Source organism: Phyllopteryx taeniolatus, chromosome 1 (genome assembly GCF_024500385.1).
Source record: "Phyllopteryx taeniolatus isolate TA_2022b chromosome 1, UOR_Ptae_1.2, whole genome shotgun sequence".
Taxonomy (NCBI): domain Eukaryota; kingdom Metazoa; phylum Chordata; class Actinopteri; order Syngnathiformes; family Syngnathidae; genus Phyllopteryx; species Phyllopteryx taeniolatus.
In genome coordinates this window covers 38,596,976-38,617,374 of record NC_084502.1, presented here as the reverse complement: position 1 = coordinate 38,617,374, position 20,399 = coordinate 38,596,976, and the positions used below count along the sequence as shown (strand labels likewise).

At 41.1% G+C, this 20,399-nt stretch overlaps 1 protein-coding gene across 4 annotated transcripts in view; it reads right to left on the bottom strand.

Moving 5' to 3' along the window:
* Positions 1 to 20,399, bottom strand: part of LOC133487548 (IQ motif and SEC7 domain-containing protein 1-like) — a 139,386-nt gene that overhangs the window by 104,123 nt on the left and 14,864 nt on the right. For 3 of the 4 annotated variants that reach the window (XM_061794365.1, XM_061794297.1, XM_061794314.1), the window contains exon 2: positions 9,860 to 9,889. The exons of the other annotated variant lie outside the window; for it this stretch is intronic. In XM_061794365.1, the coding sequence (XP_061650349.1) occupies positions 9,860 to 9,889 (30 nt within the window). The remainder of the gene's footprint in view (positions 1 to 9,859; positions 9,890 to 20,399) is intronic. 4 annotated transcript variants of the gene reach the window in all.

The window sequence follows — 20,399 nt, the reverse complement described above, 5'->3', positions numbered from 1 at the left end:
GTATAACCATGACAACATTTGACCAGCCTATAAAAAACTGAATACTATTTTGTAAAGGCAGCACCATTATTAACCTGTAAAATGACAACTTCAAATTAACGCTAATGTTAACTTCTGCAGCCTGAATTGGTATTTCTGCCTCAAGGAAGGGTTTGTTGCAAACCTGTGGCATTGCACTGTATTATGAATAACAATGAATGCAATGCAGTTGTAAAGTCAACTTAAACTGCTGAATACACACAAACACACCAGACCAGCAATCCTCATTTGCAACAGCACTTCTTTACATCCTCCATTCCACCCATATCCTCATGCATCTTCATGTTTATGTATTCATGTCGAAGTGAAAAAAAAAAGGTGGTGGGGGGGGGGGGGGGGGGGGGTCTCTTTGTGACTATAGTTTATGTTGAATATGATGCAGCATGAGCAGTAATGTCTTCTGATCATAGCTGTGACATTTCTCATCTTCTTTCACTGGACAGCATTTCCACATAGACACTGCTGAGCCATTCCCCCATCAGACACAAACCAGGAATGTTTCTCCAACAGTCAACATGCAATCACACACACGGTCTTCCTGCTTCTCTCGAAGGAATGATGTCCTTATAAAAATGAAAGAAATATAGCATCATTTGGCATAATAAAGCAGATACACAATTATCCATCCATCCATTTTCGCTTGTCCTCATCAGGATTGCGGATGAGCTGCAGCCTATTGCAGCAGACTTTGGACGAGAGGCGGGATACACCCTGGACTGGTCGCCAGCCAATCACAGCACACAATCATTACTGTGATTTGTTTAAGGTGTGGTTTGTTGTTTTGCTAATCTTCCACAAGCCAATGAGCAATCAACAAAGGTTCCTTTAGTGCAGCTCATACGGTTATCAGCTACTACATTATTGGATGAATGTTCTGTGAGTTATATCATGAGTAAGTATGTCACAGCTGTCGGCATTTGCTGTTGTTTTGGCATAATGAATTATTAATTTTAGAACTGCTAATGCCTCCTCCTCTCAGTTACAATGGAAGGTGATTGATGTTGTTTCCTGCAATGCATTAATTAGTCTGATAGTTATTTTTTTCCCCTCATTTTTCATGAATGACATTCTGATGCAAAAATTTGAGAAAACTACCAGCAAGTGATAAAAAATCAGTGTGTCGAAAGTGTATGTATGACCAGAGGTGGGTAGTAACATTCCGTTTACTCCGTTACATTTATTCAAGTAACATTTTGGAAAAATTGTACTTGTCCATAGTTTTAACCTTGTTTTTACTTTTACTCAACTATTTTTTAAGAAGAAACGGTACTTTTACTCTGTTACAATAATATACATGCCGCTCGCTACTTTAATTTATCAACAATTGGGTGCACAATATATTTTTAGACTTCTGTTTTCGACTTCCGCATCGGGCGCGATTGCTCCAATCCATCGTGATTACCTGAGTGATGCTTGACTCAAGTTCACCAACTGAACGACACAAGAAAGTCACATGTCCGCACACAAAACCTTCTATTGGGCTTTGCGGGACTCGTGTTTACATTACAGAAAAACAACAGCTTTAACACGCATCGTAGCCCACTTCTAACACCTTGCGGTACACGTTGCAGATGTTTTTGCTGCGCATATGACAACATTAGCCGCATTTTATGGTCACGAGTAACTGTAAAACATGCATTCTGTTCTCTCTCTCTTTCTCTCTCTCTCTCTCTCTCTCTCTCACACACACACGTCTAGTCAGCAAAAAACTCCTTCATCAAGTCATTTTAGTGGATAAAGCAAATACTGTTTCGGAAAAGTCCTATGCATGTGTTGTTTTTTTCCACTTAAACATTGAAATGGTGGAAATGGTGTGTGTGGACTCCCATTGAACATGAGTTTGAATGTGATCTGTTACTTCTGGACACAGCCGCTTGCCAGTTATAAGAGGGAGTGAATCATTGTGCAGTCAGACTTATTTTTATTTAGGATTTATTTAACAAGGGTAAAAGACCAGTTAAAACAGAACATCTCTTTTGCAATGGTGACCTGGCCAAGAAGGCAGCAAGTTAAACGTCAAGCCCAAGTCAATCACATTCAAGTTCATTTCAGTTGTTTATTTTCGCCTGCATTCTCAAAAAGATACAAAAATAAATCAGTTCAATTGTACAAATTCTAGGTCACATTAATGGTGGAAACAGTTTTTAAATGATTTATCTTGCTCAAAATTATTTTACAAAACAAAACCCTGGCATTTGAACAGGGGTGTGTATACTTTTTATATCAACTGCAGCCTTGTTCCTGTTTTTCTAACCTCTGCCACTATTGTGCTGTTTAACAAGTGGAAACAATGTAGTACAAGCCCATTTCTTCCAGCTAAATTTGCCTTAATTTGTTATTTTATAAATATTTTATTTTATACAGATTTCATTTAAATTTTAGAATAAGCGATATTGTTTAGCAATATCTGAATTTGCACATTCATATTTTATTTTGTTATTTATTATTATATTTTTATTATATTTGACGTTCATGCTCTGTTACTCACTAGTTACTCAGTACTTGAGTTTTTTTTTTTTTACTGACTACTTTCTTACTCAAGTAATTATTTGGAGGACTACTTTTTATTTTTACATGAGTCATATTATTCTAAAGTAACTCCTACTTGAGTACAATATTTGGCTACTCTTCCCACCTCTGTGTATGACATAGCCTAACATACTTCAATGAGACCTGCTTTTCCCGACACACAAAGTATTTGGGGCCGCAGCCACTGAGGAGGACATTCCTGATCCACTTATTTGCTGCATTAGCCTTCCAAGCCAAGTTGTTTGTAGCTTTATTCAGATTTCCACAGATTGACATAGAATTTGGCTCTGGCCCAGAGCAGCCAAACACTGAGGTTTGTAACCATTTCTCTACTGAAAAACAAAACTTATTTTGGATTTATGACCCAAAGTTCTAATCTGCTTGAAAAAGATGCCTGGTGTCACAGGCTATCAAGCCAATGACAATTGAAAAAAAATATTGAAGCATAAACCTACTAAAATAAAACCAGTAACTGCACTAACCAGAACAAACACAACTGGTCAGTCATTCCTATAGCTACCACCAATCATCTCGGCCTATTATGGCATTGAAACACACTCACATACAGACGCACACAAAAAAAATTAAATTAAAATCAGATGGAGGAACGAAATTGGACTTGGGCACTCAAGACCTGCAGGTGTCAAATTCAGTCAAATTTTGTGTTGTGTGTTTACTGATTCCATCCATTTTCTATAGTGCTGCTTCTCGTTAGGGTCGCGAGTGAATTGGAGCCTCTCCCAGCTGACTTTGGGCGAGACGCTCTGCTGAATACATTAAGGTAAACTCATTTGAAATGGTTGCATTATACCAAGGAAATCTTCGGAACCTCAATAAACTACATCACTATGACATCAGCCCAGCAGACTGAAACACTCAGCCCTTGTTTTCAATCAACAATGATGTCCCAGCACCAGAAGGTTCTATTGTTCTTTCTTTCTGCTTCACAAAATGTGATGTGTTGTTTAATCTCTGCATAGCGTCTAGAGAATAATACCTGATTAGAGAGACCTGAAATCTATTTCAATGGGTCAGAGGGGACTAAAACAAGACACGCAAGAAGGCTCAGTTTCCTAACTCTGCAAAGGTGATCATTGCTTTTTATGGCAACCAAGAGCTAAGTAAGGAGAAGAGAGAGGGAGACAACACAGGACATATATTGAAATACATACATAAACAGTCACGTCTGGTCTCTGTAGGCATGGCCATCACATGTACTATCACTGGATTGCATCATGGACTTGACCACCAATGTAGCAGTAAGGACTTTTTTCTGCTTTCGTGCTGCGTCAGCAGTTGCAAAGTCAAGTGTTCAAGTCAGGGTGGTAGATCTAAATTATTGGCAGACTGATAAGCTTTAGTTTGCATTTTAGGGTTTACAGAAAATATGACTTGTTGGAAGCAAAAATATGTTCCTTCCACACCCATCAAATTTTAGCATCTCTAGTATGACCCTGCTAGAATTTTACAAATAATACAACAACAAGTTAGCCTGTTATTGTTTTTGTTTTGTTTGCCTTCTGTTCTTTAGAGGGAGATTGAAAGAGGATGCAACTTTCAAAAGGGAAGGTTTCATTCTTGTCCCTGCTCTCTACAATAGTTTAGGGGCTAGTGTCTCTTTCTACAACTGTCTGCAGGAAGTTTGAGGAGGGAAGTATAACAGATGAAGATGTTTTTGTACATTACATACAGTAAGTAATATTCAATAATATCAATACAGTGTGAGAATGGGATTTTAAATGAATTTGTTTTGCTCGGAAGCACAACAATCATGCATAAATCCTCTCAACTAACTGGAAAATGTAATTATCTGCTCAGCTGTCACACACAAATAAACCTGCCACCCTAAAGTAATGCACAAGCTCAGGATAAGCAAACAAACGGGTATAAATGTTAAGAGCGTGTCAATTCTAATCAGTGTCATAGTGATCTGTCTCCTCTTCTGACTTTATGAATGACCCACTAAAAAAAGATGAGAGCATCTTTATTACCCAATGTTCACTAAAGAACAATCCAATACAAGCAGGTCAGCGAGGCTGTCGAGAGCCTGCCTGCCGCTCTCGCCTCGGTTCTAATCACATCTGAATGAAGCCATCCATCCTGATTATAGAACAGCGCACCAATTAAACACCGCCTTGTTGTTATTCCGCTATCATTAGCCACAGAGTGTGCATGACAATAATCCACCATTATCGGCCATGGCCATCTCATTCTCCCTACACGCACAAACTTCAACCAAACCTGTGCACAACGACTCTTTGGGGAGCATGGTTTATTTATGCCACGTGTGCCAATTTCAGTGGCTTTTTCATTATTAATGATAATGAAAAGCTAGCGAGGCATTTAACGCACAAAATGTTAAACCAGGCAGTCTGATTCGTGTCACAATGTGGTGTATGAGCAGGGTGATGGATGTCATGACAACAGGTCTGCTGTGCGCAAACAACTGCATGGCTGCTGCAGTGATTTAAGCTTTGATAAAAGGCAACAAAAAAACGAAAGACAAGGTGTATATTCAGAAATTCACATTGCAGCGATTTGAAAACATCTGCAGTTCCACTTGTGAAGGGTGCTACTGTCTTTATTAAACAATGCTTATACTCAAAGTTGTGGACAAGCAGGCACAAGAAGCAGACATGCACAGATGGTTTTCACTGTCCATAGGGAGGACTGTAGTGTGGTGGAGTTCTGGGGTAAATATTCATTCATGTATATAGGACACTTGCATCTGATAATGATCATTTGTGCAAACCTAGAAATGTTTTCCTTTTATCAGAATCAGAATCATCTTTATTTGCCAAGTATTTCCAAAACACACAAGGAATTTGTCTCCGGTAGTTGGAGCCGCTCTAGTACAACAGACAGTCAATTTACAGAAAACTTTGGAGACATAAAGACATTGACAAAAAACAATTGTGCAAAAAGATGCAGAGTCCTCTAGCACTTAGAGCAGTTCGAATGGCTAATATCGCAATAGTCCGGTGCAATGACCATTGTGCAAAGGGCACTGAGACTTCAAGGAGTGTATGCGGTTTAAAGTGACGAGTAGTGCGATAATCTGGGACAATGGTTGTGCAAATGTTACAGATACTCCTCAATCAGTGTGGAAATGGAGCAGATGCTACTCTGGCATGAGTGGCCAGTATATGCAAATAGTGCAGCACGGCGAGACAACTACAGTGAGTGCACGAGTAATACATAATTGGCCCCACAGAAATGTGACAACGAACTCAAGTCAAAAAATTGCCAGCTTGTTGTAATGGAATTATAAGTTAGCTGTTTAAGAAGTTGATTGCAAGAGGGAAGAAGCTGTTGGAATGTCTACTAGTTCTAGTTTGCATTGATCGGTAGCGCCTACCTGAGGGAAGGAGCTGGAAGAGCTGGTGACCGGGGTGGGGAGGGTCCGAGAGGATTTTGCACGCCCTTGTCTTAGTTCTGGCAGCGTGCAAGTCCTCAAGGGTGGGTAGGGGGGTACCGACAATCCTTTCAGCAGTTTTGATTGTCCGTTGCAGTCGGAGTTTGTCCTTTTTTGTAGCAGCACCAAACCAGACTGTGATGGAAGAACACAGGACTGATTCGATGACCGCTGTGTAGAACTGTCTCAGCAGCTCCGGTGGCAGGCCGTGCTTTCTCAGAAGCCGCAGGAAGTACATCCTCTGCTGGGCCTTTTTGAGGACGGAGTTGATGTTGGTCGCCCACTTCAGGTCCTGGGAGATTGTAATTCCCAAAAACTTGAAGGTCTCGACGGTTGACACAAGGCACCTGGACAACGTGAGGGGCAGCTGTGGCGAAGGATGCCTCCTGAAGTCCACGATCATCTCTACAGTCTTGAGCGTGTTCAGCTCCAGGTTCTGTCGGCCACACCACAGCTCCAGCCGCTCCGCTTCCTGTCGATATGCAGACTCGTCACCGTCCTTGATGAGGCCGATGACAGTGGTGTCATCTGCAAACTTCAGGAGTTTGACAGTCGGGTTCGTGTAGAGAGAGAAGAGCAGCGGAGAGAGGACACAACCTTGGGGCGCCCCAGTGCTGATGCTGCGTGTGGATGAGGTGGCCTCCCCCAGCCTGACCTGCTGTGTCCTGCCCGTCAGAAAGCTGTAAATCCACCTGCAGATGGCAGGTGAGACGCTGAGCTGGAGAAGCTTGGATGAAAGGAGTTCAGGGATGATGGTGTTGAACGCTGAGCTGAAGTCCACGAACAGGATCCTCGCGTAGGTCCCTGCACTGTCGAGGTGTTCTAGGATGAAGTGCAGTCCCATGTTGACTGCATCATCCGCAGATCTGTTCGCTTGGTAGGCAAACTGACCCGAGATTGCAGGTTTCTTGGGGACTGGGATGATGGTGGAGCGTTTGAAACAGGATGGAACTTCGCACAGTTCCAGAGATCTGTTGAAGATCTGAGTGAAGACTGGAGCGAGCTGGTCCGCGCAGACTTTGAGGCAGGATGGGGACACGTGGTCCGGGCCTGCCGCTTTGTTAATCTTTTGTTGTTTGAAGATGCGTCTCACATCCTGTTCATGGATGGTTAACGCAGAGGTCAGAGGTGTGATTGTGGTCGCGGGTGCGGCCGGGTTGGTGTGTGGTGTGAAACTGTCCTTTTCAAATCTGCAGTAGAAGGTATTCAAGTCGTTGGCTAGTGTGCTATTGTTCTCAGCTTATTTACATTTGAGCAACATTTAATTGCAGAACAATGGTGTTTAAGTTGGGCATCATAAATTCGGTCAATAATTTCCTCCCTATAAATCACGCATACTCCATGAAATTATGAAATCAAGAGAAACAAAAGCAAAGCAAAATGATGACCGGGCCTTTCAGAAGAGCCTGTGCTTATCTCTCGAAGCATCAGTTATTTTCTTTTCCCCTTTAACCCTTTCACAGCACCTTTAGTGGAACTACTGTGGCACTGACAGTATGTTTGGCCTGTGGTGATCACTAATTAGAAATGAGGAAAACTGAATGTAATTGAAAGCTGAGAACTCGAAGAAAACATGTACCCTGATGATATTTAAATTTGGACATCTTGAAAATAATTTGAAAGGGGGTAAAAAATGGCATTGTGAATATCAATTGGACATTACATCATTTAAAATCAGCAGGCTTTTTGCTGTAATATTCAACAAGAACTGCTAGACATTGACAAACATAGGCAGGGACGGTTTACAAAGCAAATTCATAGTGCTTTACAGAGGCTAAGATAGCCATAACTCTTAGGGCCAAAGCGGCGGAGACAAAATAATGATTTTACTGTAGTACTGTTAAATAGTATGACACAGCTTACAAGGCAAGTGGATGCTGCTTGAGTAAACCTTCTCCCAAAAAATGATGGCACGCTGGAGTTTCTTCATATTTCTAATGCGCAGGGTAGGTAAGGACATACACGGGCAAATGTTGACAAATACTAGACTTTACACCAATCTGATAGGCATCGGCCGATAATTAGCATTTTATGCTGATCGGCTTTAATGTCATAATTCGGCGATCAGATCAATGACGCCATTGTTCGGCTCCGCAAAAGACATTTACTCCGCGTCGCCATCGTGTACAGTATATTTGAATCCAAAAGCTAGTTTATTTTTAGCCTTGTTGCGTGTCTCTGACGTAGTACTGTAAATATCCGACCGCCAATAAAGTTATTTTAAAAAACAGACAGACTACACGTAATGCGTAGATCAGACTACAAGACAAATTTGGTCTTTCACGATTGCACTATGTCAGACGACAATAAAATCTTGTATTCCCATACCGCCACATCCCGTCTTTTACAAACACTGGGCTTTATCTTGTCAATTCAAAACACGACCGCATACACTCTTTACCATGGCAACAACATCGCGACGCGTGTATTATAAGAACAAAATGGGGGAAAAACGTTTGGCGGTGGTCACCGGTGCTCGGGAGATTACGTTCATTTAAGGATTGCATGAGGTATGTTCATGTACTTTTAATACTATACAGCTCGCAAGCAGGCAACAAAACGTTAGGTAGCCTATCAAGCTAGTGCTAGCACTAACGGTTGTACGTAAACATGCCAGCGTTATGTTAAATCATGCTGTAAAGTTTCGGTGTGTGTGAAGTAATTTAATTACAATAAAGTAATTCAATTACAGTAAGTTAGCACCCATTATTTCTGTCCATGTCTATTTCTGACCTGACTAGAGCAGTGATTTCCAATCTTCATGGAGCGAAGGCACATATTTGACAATTGGAAAATCTCACAGCACACCAACAAACAAAATGTCACAAAAAGTAGATGCACAGTAATTACTGTATGCATTTCCTGTCTTCTAATAGAAGAGCATTTATTTATTTGTTGTGGTCTGTCACTATGCCTCACTGGCATAAATAGAGGAACAAAGATACATTATTTCTTGTAAATGAATAATTATTTTAGTAAAACTTTGATAATTTCCCACGGCACACCTCAAGATCGCTCATGGCACACATGTGCAACGGCACACTAGTTGGGAATCACTGGACTAGAGAATACTTTTGAAGATACTCAGTATACAGTACACAAGTATATACAGTAAATTAACAAGTCATTTAAATTAGACATTGCGCCTTCTTGTGATCCGGATCAGTGATCGTTTTTTTAAACTCGCTGATCGGTGATCGGCCCCAAGAATCCTGATCGTGTAAAGCTTAACAAATAGTACTTGTAATAATAATAAGGGCACACACTTTGACTTCAGTGTTATAGTGGTCTTTTCTGCTTGGGGACCTGCCACATCAGCTCTAGGTAAAGGACATACACGTCATATTTCTTCGAGTTACTTGGTTCACGGATTGCCGTTGTGCTTCCTAACAACTGTCACAAATAAATCATTACAAATCTTGGAAGACTCAGATTCACACAGCCGAAAAGCAGTGAAATTTTAACGTAATAATTTCCTCAACACCACAGTGTCCAGTTACACAAACAGGCAAAACACCAACCCTGCCCATGAGGAGGAAAACCACGCACCATTGCTTCCACAGAGATAAACTGACCAGATAGAAAATAAAAATTGTTTTCCTCCCTTCACCCATCCTTCTCGTTTATCCTGTTACGAGTCATGTGAGCTAATGTAAGGTACCCCAGGTGACTTTGAGTAAGAGGCAGAGGTACACCCTGGAGTGATTGTCAGTCAATCACAAGGCAACCATTCAAACTCACATTAGCATCCATTTACAGTCATCAATTATCGAGAACAGACATATTTCCTAACCACATTTCATAATGCTGCCCCAAGTCATCTAAAATGTATATATTGTTTGAAAATTAATTCAATTGAGGTTGGACATACTTTACCTGACCATCCTGGACACATCACCATCAGACCTGAAAGATAAGAAACAAAAGAGTGGCTGAATGATTTCTGTGGAAATCAAGATGACACAGCAATGCAACTACAGACATCCACAGTATCACATACGCCCAGAGGCAGCGGCACGGAGGGGGAAAATTTCTGATCTGCAATCCCCTCTACCCACCCCGCCGATTTTGGAATTCGGTCAGAATTTTTTTGCGCGATCACCACCACCCACCCAACCCCTACCCCAAAAGTACTGTGCCCACCCACTTTCAAAGTTGTTCCGCCACCCCTAAAATTGCCTTAGTTAACAGAGTCTTTTGAATCACCAGGTTCACTAAACCAGCCAGAATTAGCCGATTGGTAGAAGCACTATGAAAAAGATCAATGCACACTCAGAGACATTACTTCTTTAAGTGTTGTTTTACAGGCACATGTAGACAATTGGAGCTCTCACGGGGCAAAACTCATTGATGCACACATCAAAGTTCAGTCTGGAAACCTTAAGCATTACAACCAAGTGGGTTCTATTGATACAACTATAATAAAATAAAGATTGTTGTGTAAGTGTAAATTGTCACATGAGCTGTATGTGTTAACTAGCAGCCAAATGTTTACTTTGGTTTGGTTGTTGAGGTCAGATTTTACCACAGGATCAAAATGCCACTATCCATTTCTACCACTGGACAGCATCCTCTATAAATCAGTCATTCATTTGTTTTATACTTATAAATATGAATAAATCAATTTCATTTAAGCATAATGCATCCAGGCCACCGTCATTTTGGTGGTTTTGACACCAATTACTGCATTAGTCCTGTTATCTCTTTCTAAAGCACTGACAGGGAAAAAAAAACAAAAAGAAAAACATTACTCATTACATTAACGAGTATGTATGAAAATAGAGGCTAATCAATGCTAGACATTAAAAACAGTGCTACCCAATGACAAATGGAGATATTCCAGGATAAGACTGCAGACAATGCACTGCATGTGTGCAAACATCGAGTGACCTGCTTCTTCTCCATGGCAACTGCTGACAAGGCTCACAGGCTTCAGTAACCCAGCAGCAACATTAAACATGGACACGATTAACAGATACAGTGGAACAAAGGCCACACCGCCAACCCAATTGTGCCCCTGGCTCGCTGTGAGTGAGGTAGGTCAAAGATACAGTATACAGAATCATATTGAAGTTAAGAATACTGGAATATTTCCATTTGAATACATTTAAAACACGAGACAAGCAGGTATCCAGTGAACTCTCAGACCCACCCAATGCTCCATGTGGGAAAATATACGGCTAAGAAACATCAAGATGTTCACTGTTAAAGGTCTGCCTTTAATGCCCTCAGGTACTGGAGCTGCTCATCTCTTTTTCTGAACTTAATACACTTCTGCTATGTCAAGCTGCAGCCAACTCTCTGTTGGCTTAAGGATTGTTTTTACCCTGTCATTTTTCTTTGTTATGTGTTATCTCTGCCTTTGTGAACCTCTTCCTGATCCAGAATTTTGTAACAGCAAATTATCTGCTTGTGATTGTCGGTTCAGCAAATAAATACAAAGATGTCCTAATTATTACATAAAGCGTACATCAGACTTTGGCGTTCTCATCAGAGAAAGCCTCATTACAAGTGTGCAGTGGGGCTGAGGCTGAAAACTAGAGCTGGGTCAATAGAACGCAATGAGATTCATTGACACACAAGCCGGAGTCCAGAGCCAATGCCAATTACTGAAGCTATCGATTGCTGTGTATACAATGGATCACCGAATGAACGAATGACCGGATGAAAGCATTCCTCACATACATTTTGTACAATGACACATGTCCATTTTTCGATATGCTTTCTCCACAGCAATGTTGAAATGTTTCAGGGTGGAGTTGAACTCAGAGCCAGGACACCTCCACTGCTCCGCTACAAACTACAGCGACTAATTTTCGTGGCCACGCAAGGCGACAGCTGAGCGGCATCACCCGTCATCACTTAATCTCCTTTCTACCTGAGCTGCGTGCTTGCCAAAGGTCGCACAATTCACTTGGATCTGTCCTCCACTCCACATGAAAGTTGTACCACGTGAATTACAGTTTGCATTTGCGTGAAGCTGTATTGATACAACCGCCTGACCTAGACAGTCATTTTCTGTAAATGGTCTCAAAGTGAAAAGATTCCTCCTGATAATTATTACACATTCATAAAGCATTCCTGGAGAGCACAAAAAGCTCATTTGTGGAGCCGTATAATAAATGATTTCCATATTTCATGGCCTTATCCAAGCGGAATCTATCTCTAGGATGATGGATATGTGCGAGCAACTTTTTCCTCTTATGGAGACAGGTACTGACTGCTGAGCTTTAAATCTATCACATTCCCAAAGCCATTTTAATAATGCAGTATATGACAAATCCCAGTGGGGGTATCACTTCACAGGAAGGCCCACTCAAAGTCCCCCACTGTTTTGCACACAGTCTATCTGTGGCACATCTGCATCTCAGCTGCTTCCTGAAAACAGAACGTTGCGTCCCCATCACGCCTGATACGTCAAGCTCTGTTTTGTTGAACATCCATTGGTGCAACTGCCTTTTTCCTGAATCTCTTGCAGGATGACAGCCTGCTTCCTGTTGTGGGGGGAGGAAACAGGCAGAGCACACTCCCAGCCATGAAAGACGCTGACTCAGAGTTTATCAATCTGTGTTTCTGTAAGAGTAAGTATAACTGGACACAAGTGCCATAATGCACATGACTGCTCATTTAATCAGAGCTGCCTTCATTGTTTCAAATGAACTGGAACAACCTCTACTGTGCAACAGCCCAGTGCCCATGGAGGCTCAGGCGCTTTCCCCTTAAGTGTTTTTATCACCAGGGAAGACCTGCTTCATTGTAATTATAAACCCGCTGTTTGTGAGCAGTGTTGCGCCTTGAGGAGTCATTTGCCATCTTATTATTGCATAAACAAAGGAAGGCAGATAGCTGAGACATTAAATGAAATGCATGTGCGGCTATTTGCTCCATTTAGTCAAAGGAAATTCTGATACAATGTATGTGTTTTACTGATAAAGCACTTTTAAGTAGGAAGAGGAGGTTTATCTGTTTGTTTGGACAATTAAATAAAACCACAGGGCCGAACGGCATTGAACTTTGTGAGGAAACTAGATTGTAGCGGGCTTTTTTGAAGTATCCTTTTACGCATTTGGTTTAAACGTACTAAAACACAAGCTGGTAATAAAGGGGCTGCAGGGTATCATAAAATGTTACCAGCAGGAATTATGCCATAACAGTTGATCATAACTTGACAATATTGATAGACTATAGGAGTAGGAAAGTGGCAGCCTAGTGGAAGAGGGGCTAGCACTGTCACCACACACACACACACCACTGTCGTCTTAGGGTATAATGTATTTGTCATATAGTCCAAAAACATCTAAAGTATGTTATTTAAATGATGTTTTGAAGCAAGCTTGGAAATATGTGGATCCCTAATTTATTTCAGTACACGATACAGCAGGGATTGCGTATTCTGCTAACTGTGGATCAAATTTCAGCCAACTGCTTTGGTTTTCAAACTTACTCAAACAGCAAACATTTGGTTTTGCTGAGTGGCAGCCATGAAATGCTTTAAACTTCAAGCTGGGATGGAAATGAATAAAACTCGGACAAAACCTTGCTTGGTGCCTCATCCCTCCCGCCACAAGTGTCACCAAACAATCAATGACTCGAACCTGTGGTCAGCTATACCAGTTCACTCACAATGACAGCATCATCTGAAGAGGACTGAGAAGCACAACATTCTGGGGGAGTATTGTCAGTATGTAATAAAAACCAGAGTGCTGCGGTTGGGATAAAACTTCAGTGTATAATTCCATGCCTCGTCTTTGATGAGGTGCATGTATGTGTGTTTCTGCACGTGTGCTCTGCACAGAGTCTCTAAGCCCAATGCATCAATGAGTACATCCATCATGTGTAAGGCTCCTTGGAGCTTTCCACAGATGAAAATTATCTTTATTCATCAGCTTCTAATTACAACAAGAAATATGAGTGCTTGAGCAGCTGTAATGAGTTAGTAGAGTCCTCTGTTAAGGTTCAATATGTATCCATTTGTATATATATATATATATATATATATATATATATATATATATGTGTGTGTATTTGTATGTATTTGTGTGTGTGTAAACAATCAACACATGCTGCCTGCATTGAAAACAGGTGACTAAACCGCTATACCATCAGTGACTGCAACAATTACGCATTGCTGAAAAAGAAAGAGAAATGACACCAGCCTAAATTATCTATGCTTCTTTACTTAAAATCTGTTAAGGTTTTTGTGTCAGCTGTCGCCAACTCACAAAACTATAGAATTATTGACAATGATATCAGACAGGAATAGAAAGAATGATTAAAAACGGCAGATTTATCCTTTTTTATTGATAGACCTCCAAACATGCACTCAGTCATAAAAACGGCATTCAGATTAGATTACTTCTAGTGGATTTACTTCATACAGAATAATAAAAAAAAAATGCTCTCCTTCAAAGTGTAGCGTGTTAGACAAAGTGGTGCCTACGTCAGCGTTGCGCAAGTCGCCACGATGACAAATCCGCTACGTAAGGTATATTCATATTTAAAGTGTGCTGTAATTTCCAAATGGATTTTTACGACATTCACAAGTCTCTGGAAAAATCCATGCTCCATGATTGACAGCTAGTCTCATACTTCAATTAGTCATACCTTTTTGGTGGTTGTGCACAGCATAGATAAGAAGACAAGATACACCAGCACGCTGTAACAGCCTGGCTAACCGATGTACCTGTGTGGCGGCCATGTTGGGGAGGACGACAATTTCTATCAAAGGCAATGCGTGGACATTGAAAATTAAGTTGTAACCATCTAATTTCTCAACCGATTTTCATGAGGTTTACTTTTTTTGTTAATGCTAAAGCGTGTGCTATCAACACAGAACCTGTGAAAGGTTACTGCCAGTTCACAGTTCGTAATTGTACGGCGTTGCACGCAACCGTATGCAGCACACTGTACTGGCATCATTCGTATCTGCCTGTCTCAGCGCCATGGGGAGCAGAGCTTTCAGTCGCTCTGTGGAATTCTTTGGCACCAGATCTCAGCAACTCAGTTTCTTTTACCACCTTTAAACCCAAAATCTAAATCCACCTGTTCAAGATTGCCTACTCACTGTAACTGCACTGCCCTGTCTTTTTATTTTTATTCTCTCTGTACAATTCCATTTTTATTGTTATTATTAAATCTGCGGCGCACACAATTCAGGTTACACATGGTGGCTGTGTCGGAAGTCTGAACGGGAGACTGTGAGTAGCTGAAAGATGTGCAAGCCTTGCGCGTAAGTAAATAAATAAAAAATACATAAATAAATAAAGAGCACTTAAGCACAAACGGGAGAATATGGCCCTATATTTCTTTTAAAAAAACCTTAACATTACTATTATAACATTATATGTTATGCACACCCGATATCTGCAGACCCTATTTGTTCGTGAATGTGGGTTAGGAATCAATTCTTCAAGTTTTAACTCTGAGGAATACAAAAGATAAGTCTCTGGCGTCTTGGAACATGTTATTTTTGGCCCAATAACATTTTTTTGTCAAGATGTTTGCCTTTGGCAATGGATTTGGAAATAGGAAGCACAGTAATTGCTCGTGGCTCATGAAAGCGACTCCCCTATGATGAGTATTGTACGTCAACAATGCCATCACAACCAAGCATGGTAAACTTGAACAAAAAGGGAAACTTTCAAACATTTTCAAGCTTTTATTATATTTATTTAGAACTTTGTACTCTACTACTACTGGGCGTTTTGAGCCATGACAAAAAATCTAAAAAACAATAATTTTGTACTGTACAGTAATATAGGTGCATATGGCCTCAAAAAAAAAGTCAATCAGCTGTATCGGAAGAACCCCTCCCCCACCACTATTAGTCCGTTCTATCTAGGTTCCACTTTATATACTGTAGCCTACAGTAGAAGATTGATCACTTGTCAGAGATTATACATTGTGTCATTTATTATTACTACTACTACTACATTTCAACGGCATACTGAAAATATGAGTCGCAGTCCAAGAGGTAAAGTCGACATAGTTTTAGATATTTTCACCTGTCAGAACCAGCAGCCGTGTCAAAAATTTGACTCATTATCTTAAGCTACATTTCTGGCCACCTGAACACAACTATTCTCCCTCTTTCATCTACTATACACAATCATTTTTGTTTTCCGCTCACGGTGTTATTTCCTATATGAGGGGGGCCGTGTTCACCAGCAGGTCACTCGCTGCGTCTGCTTCCTGCTGCAAGCTGAAAACAACACTATGCAAGCACTGAGCATGACAGAGCTAAACGAGCTGAAATTCTCTAAAAGCTGTGGTAAAGCTGAGGGCACAGTTGGCTGGTAATTATATTTTTTTAACAGAGAAAAGTTGGATTTTAAAAGTCACTTTAAAGTGGTGTTCCTAACAATACAGTTCCCTCTGGTATTTTTCACACTGGCAGATCACTTAATCAAAATTTGACTCATGCACTTCATAGTCTAAAAAAGCCCATATATGGAGTCTGCACCCATTACTTTGATGTAGATTTTTAGATATCCTACAAAATCAAGGGTTACGTACACCGCACAGCGCATTGCATCGCAGCAACCGATATGGATGTGTACACATTGGAGGAATACAGAAGTGGACGGAAGCTATAGCAGCCCAACTCGCTATTCTCAGCCAATGCAAAGTCCCAGCCGCACATTATAAACCTGGACTCACGGCAAGCAAAAAATTATTTATTTTTATCATTCCTCTGAGAATTTGAGGTGTTTTTGGATAATCCTGCCAGCAGTCTTTTATTTTTTTCTAACTTTTTCAAAATGATTGCTGTGGAAAAGGTAATTAAAACAAAGCCAGAGGTGGCCTTAAACATTCGCACAGTATCGTTCACCCGTGCAGGTTTCTATCCATCTATCCATTTTCCACACCACTTATCCTCACTTGGGTCGTAGGCGTGCTGGAGCCTATCCCAGTTGACTCTGGGCGAGGGGCGGGGAACACCCTGAACCAGTTGCCAGCCAATCGCAGGGCACATATAAACAAACAACCATTCGCACTCACATTCACACCTACGGACATTTTAGAGTTTTCAACTAACCGACCATGCATGTTTGCGGGGATGTGGGAGGAAACCGGAGTACCCGGGAGAAAACCCACACAGGCATGTAAACGCCACGTAGCCGAGGGCGGATATGAGCCCGGGTCCTCAGAACTGTGAGGCAGATGTGCTGGTTAGGCACGGTGGAGGCCTAAATCACCTCTGCAGATTTCTATTTCAAAAATAAAAAAAGTCGTGAAATTGAGATAAAGATGTGGGAAAATGTCTTCTTAAAAATATGTTTTTATTAATAATACACAATAATACAAATTATTTTAAAAGAAATAACTGTTTGTTAATTTTTCCTAAACTTGATCAAGGAAATTGCCCAAGAATAATTTCAACAATTTGTATTTTCACAGCAAACTTTTAATCAAACAGCTGTATCGAGTTGAATTAAACTCACTAAGCTAAAATGAGACTTTGCTCATTACCACAGTTTGAAAACATATAGGCGGCACGGTGGACGACTGGTTGGCACATCTGCCTTACAGTTCTGACGACCGGTGTTCAAATCCCAGCCCCGCCTGTGTGGAGTTTGCATGTTCTCCCCGTGCCTCTGTGGGTTTTCTCCGGGTACTCCGGTTTCCTCCCACCTCCCAAAAACACGCGTGGTAGGTTGATTGAAGACTCTAAATTGCCCGTAGGTGTAAATGTGAGTGCGAATGGTTGTTTGTTTATATGTGCCCTGCGATTGGCTGGCGACTGGTTCACGGTGTTCCTCGCCCAGAGTCAGCTGGGATAGGCTCCAGCACACCTATGACCCTAGTTAGGATAAGCGGTGTGAAAAATGGATGGATGGAGGGCTGAAAACATATAACTCCAACAGCATACTGCATTGCAACTGTACTCCCAATTTTTGTCCAGTTGGTGCATATGAAAAATAATCCACCAGCCGTTCAAGCGAGTCACTTATGTGAAATGTTTACAAAGCAAACTAAAGCCCACAGTTAATCTGCATCTCAAAAAATGCCAAGCCCACCAAATATTAGTTGTTACAAGGCACACCGGCACAGGGGGAAGATGGTTGGACATAGTCTATGCTGACCAAGATGTGTGACCACAAGCTCTCATCTGTGTTTGTGTGTTCAGCTGTCGACTGCTTCCGCCTCATCATCAGCAGTCCACATAAAACACATTGCACTCCCACCTGGCAGACAACAAGCAGCGGCAGCTGCATGTGACAGATTGTGTTAAATTTAGCTATAGCATCAGCTCACTTTGACAGACATGAGGTGAATAATTGGACAGAGAAGTAAAAACAATGTAAGACGGCTTCAGCCTTCTGATCCCTTCAAGTGTTCTGCTTTAAGCCTGTTTGACACTAAAATTTTTGCAGTCCTTGCAGTAAGATGTATGCAAGCCACACTACACAAAGTGAAATGGTTAGATCATTCATGTATTGAATGTTCACACTGTTGGGTGGAACATACATGCAACCTTAGCTGCAACGGAATTGATTTCAATGATGCTGTATTGACGACAGTGAGCTAACATTTTGTGGTGTTTGTGTGTTGGAAAGAAACGAAACAAAAGGAGAAATAAAAAGTGGGGTCACGTTCATGACTGGGAAAAAGGGCCAAACTTGAGATGTCAGTGTTGTCCATCCACTCCACCCCTCTTAGGAACCTTAAGTGCAGCAGAAATGTTTTCGTAACCTTGGCCAGATCTGTGCCTTGCCACAATTCTGTCTCTGAGCTCTTCAGGCAGTTCCTTTGACCTCATGATTCTCATTTGCTCTGACATGCAGTGTGAGCTGTAAGGTCTTATACAGACAGGTGTGTGGGTTTCCTAATCAAGTCCAATCATTATAATCAAACACAGCTGGCCTCCAATGAAGGTGGAGAACCATCTCAAGGATGATCAGAAAGAAATGGACAGCACCCGAGTTACATATATGAGTGTCACAGCAAAGGGTCTGAATACCTATGGCTGTGTGATATTTCGGTTTTTCTTTTATAATAAATCTTTTTTTCTGTCAATATGGGGACACAGCACCCCGCAGTACATTAATGAGGAAAAAGATGAACTTAAATGATTTAGCAAATGGCTGCAATATAACAAAGAGTGAAAAATTTAAGGGGGTCTGAATACTTTCTGTAATCTCTGTAGATCCTGTTAAGTTTGTTTTGTTGAGGTCACAGCAGCGGCACAGGGAACCTTGGCTCTCTTTAGCATGATACATGCAGCATACTCGATAAGCACTCGTGCTTCATCTTCGTGATTGTACGCTGATATGCCTGTCTTCGTCGCAACATCTTTCATACACGTTTTGCAGACCACGGTTGTTTCCAAATGATAGACGTTGCATGCCCTTTTTTTGGAAATATTTCTGACCCGCTGGCCTTCAGCATCTTCTCCTCCATGTTGCAGAGGTGGAACCAAGTCATTGCTTTGCAAGTCTCAAGTCTCTGCGTTCAAGTCCTGAGCAAGTCGCAGTCCTACACTTTGAGTTTCGACTCCCTTCAAGTCATTTTACCAACAAAATTGAAATATATTTTTCTATATAATAGTTATTCAATTAATAGGTATATATTATATACTGCATTTATATATTTCTTTTTTTCTTTCTGGGTGTTGTTGCTAAATGGCTTTTGCTTTGCATAGTAGAGTTTCAAGTTGCACTTACGATGTAGCGCCGAACTGTATTTACTGACATTGTTTTTTCTGAAGCAGTTTCCATAGTGTAGTGGTTATCACGTTTGTCATACACGCAAAAGGAGTACCCGGAGAAACCGGAGTACCCGGAGAAAATGCAAGCACGCTCCACACTGGCGAGGCCGGATCTGAACCCAAGTCCTCAGAACTGTGAGGCAGATGCCCTAACCAGTCATCCACAGTGCCGCTAATACAGTATAAAGAAAATAAATACGAAATAATCACTAAAATTTGTATATTGTATTGTATTATATCATGACTTTACGCAGCCAGTACAACTTCTGACAGGGCCACCACTCAAAAAAGCTTAACGTCAGACCCTGATATTTTTTTTTTTTTTTTTTTTTTTTAAACTTGACCATGCTGACAACACAAGAAGCCTAAGGCTCTACTATTAAATATATGTACAGTTATGATTTCATGTCATGGTCAAATTTACATAATTAAAAGGAAAGTTAGTATCAAGTAGCATAGAAAATTGATGTCATGCATTGTGATATTGAATCGTTGACATGATAATCATATTCAAATCGAATCATGAGACCAGTGACTGGTTCACACCTCTACCCCGGACTTGTCGTCAGTCAATCACAGGGCACACAAAGACCGACAACCATTTACACCATCACTAACAGAAACAGAATCCACGCCGCCTGCACGGAAATGAGGCGCATAAAACACTACACCATCACCATTAGGCACTTTTGACTCCCTCTATTT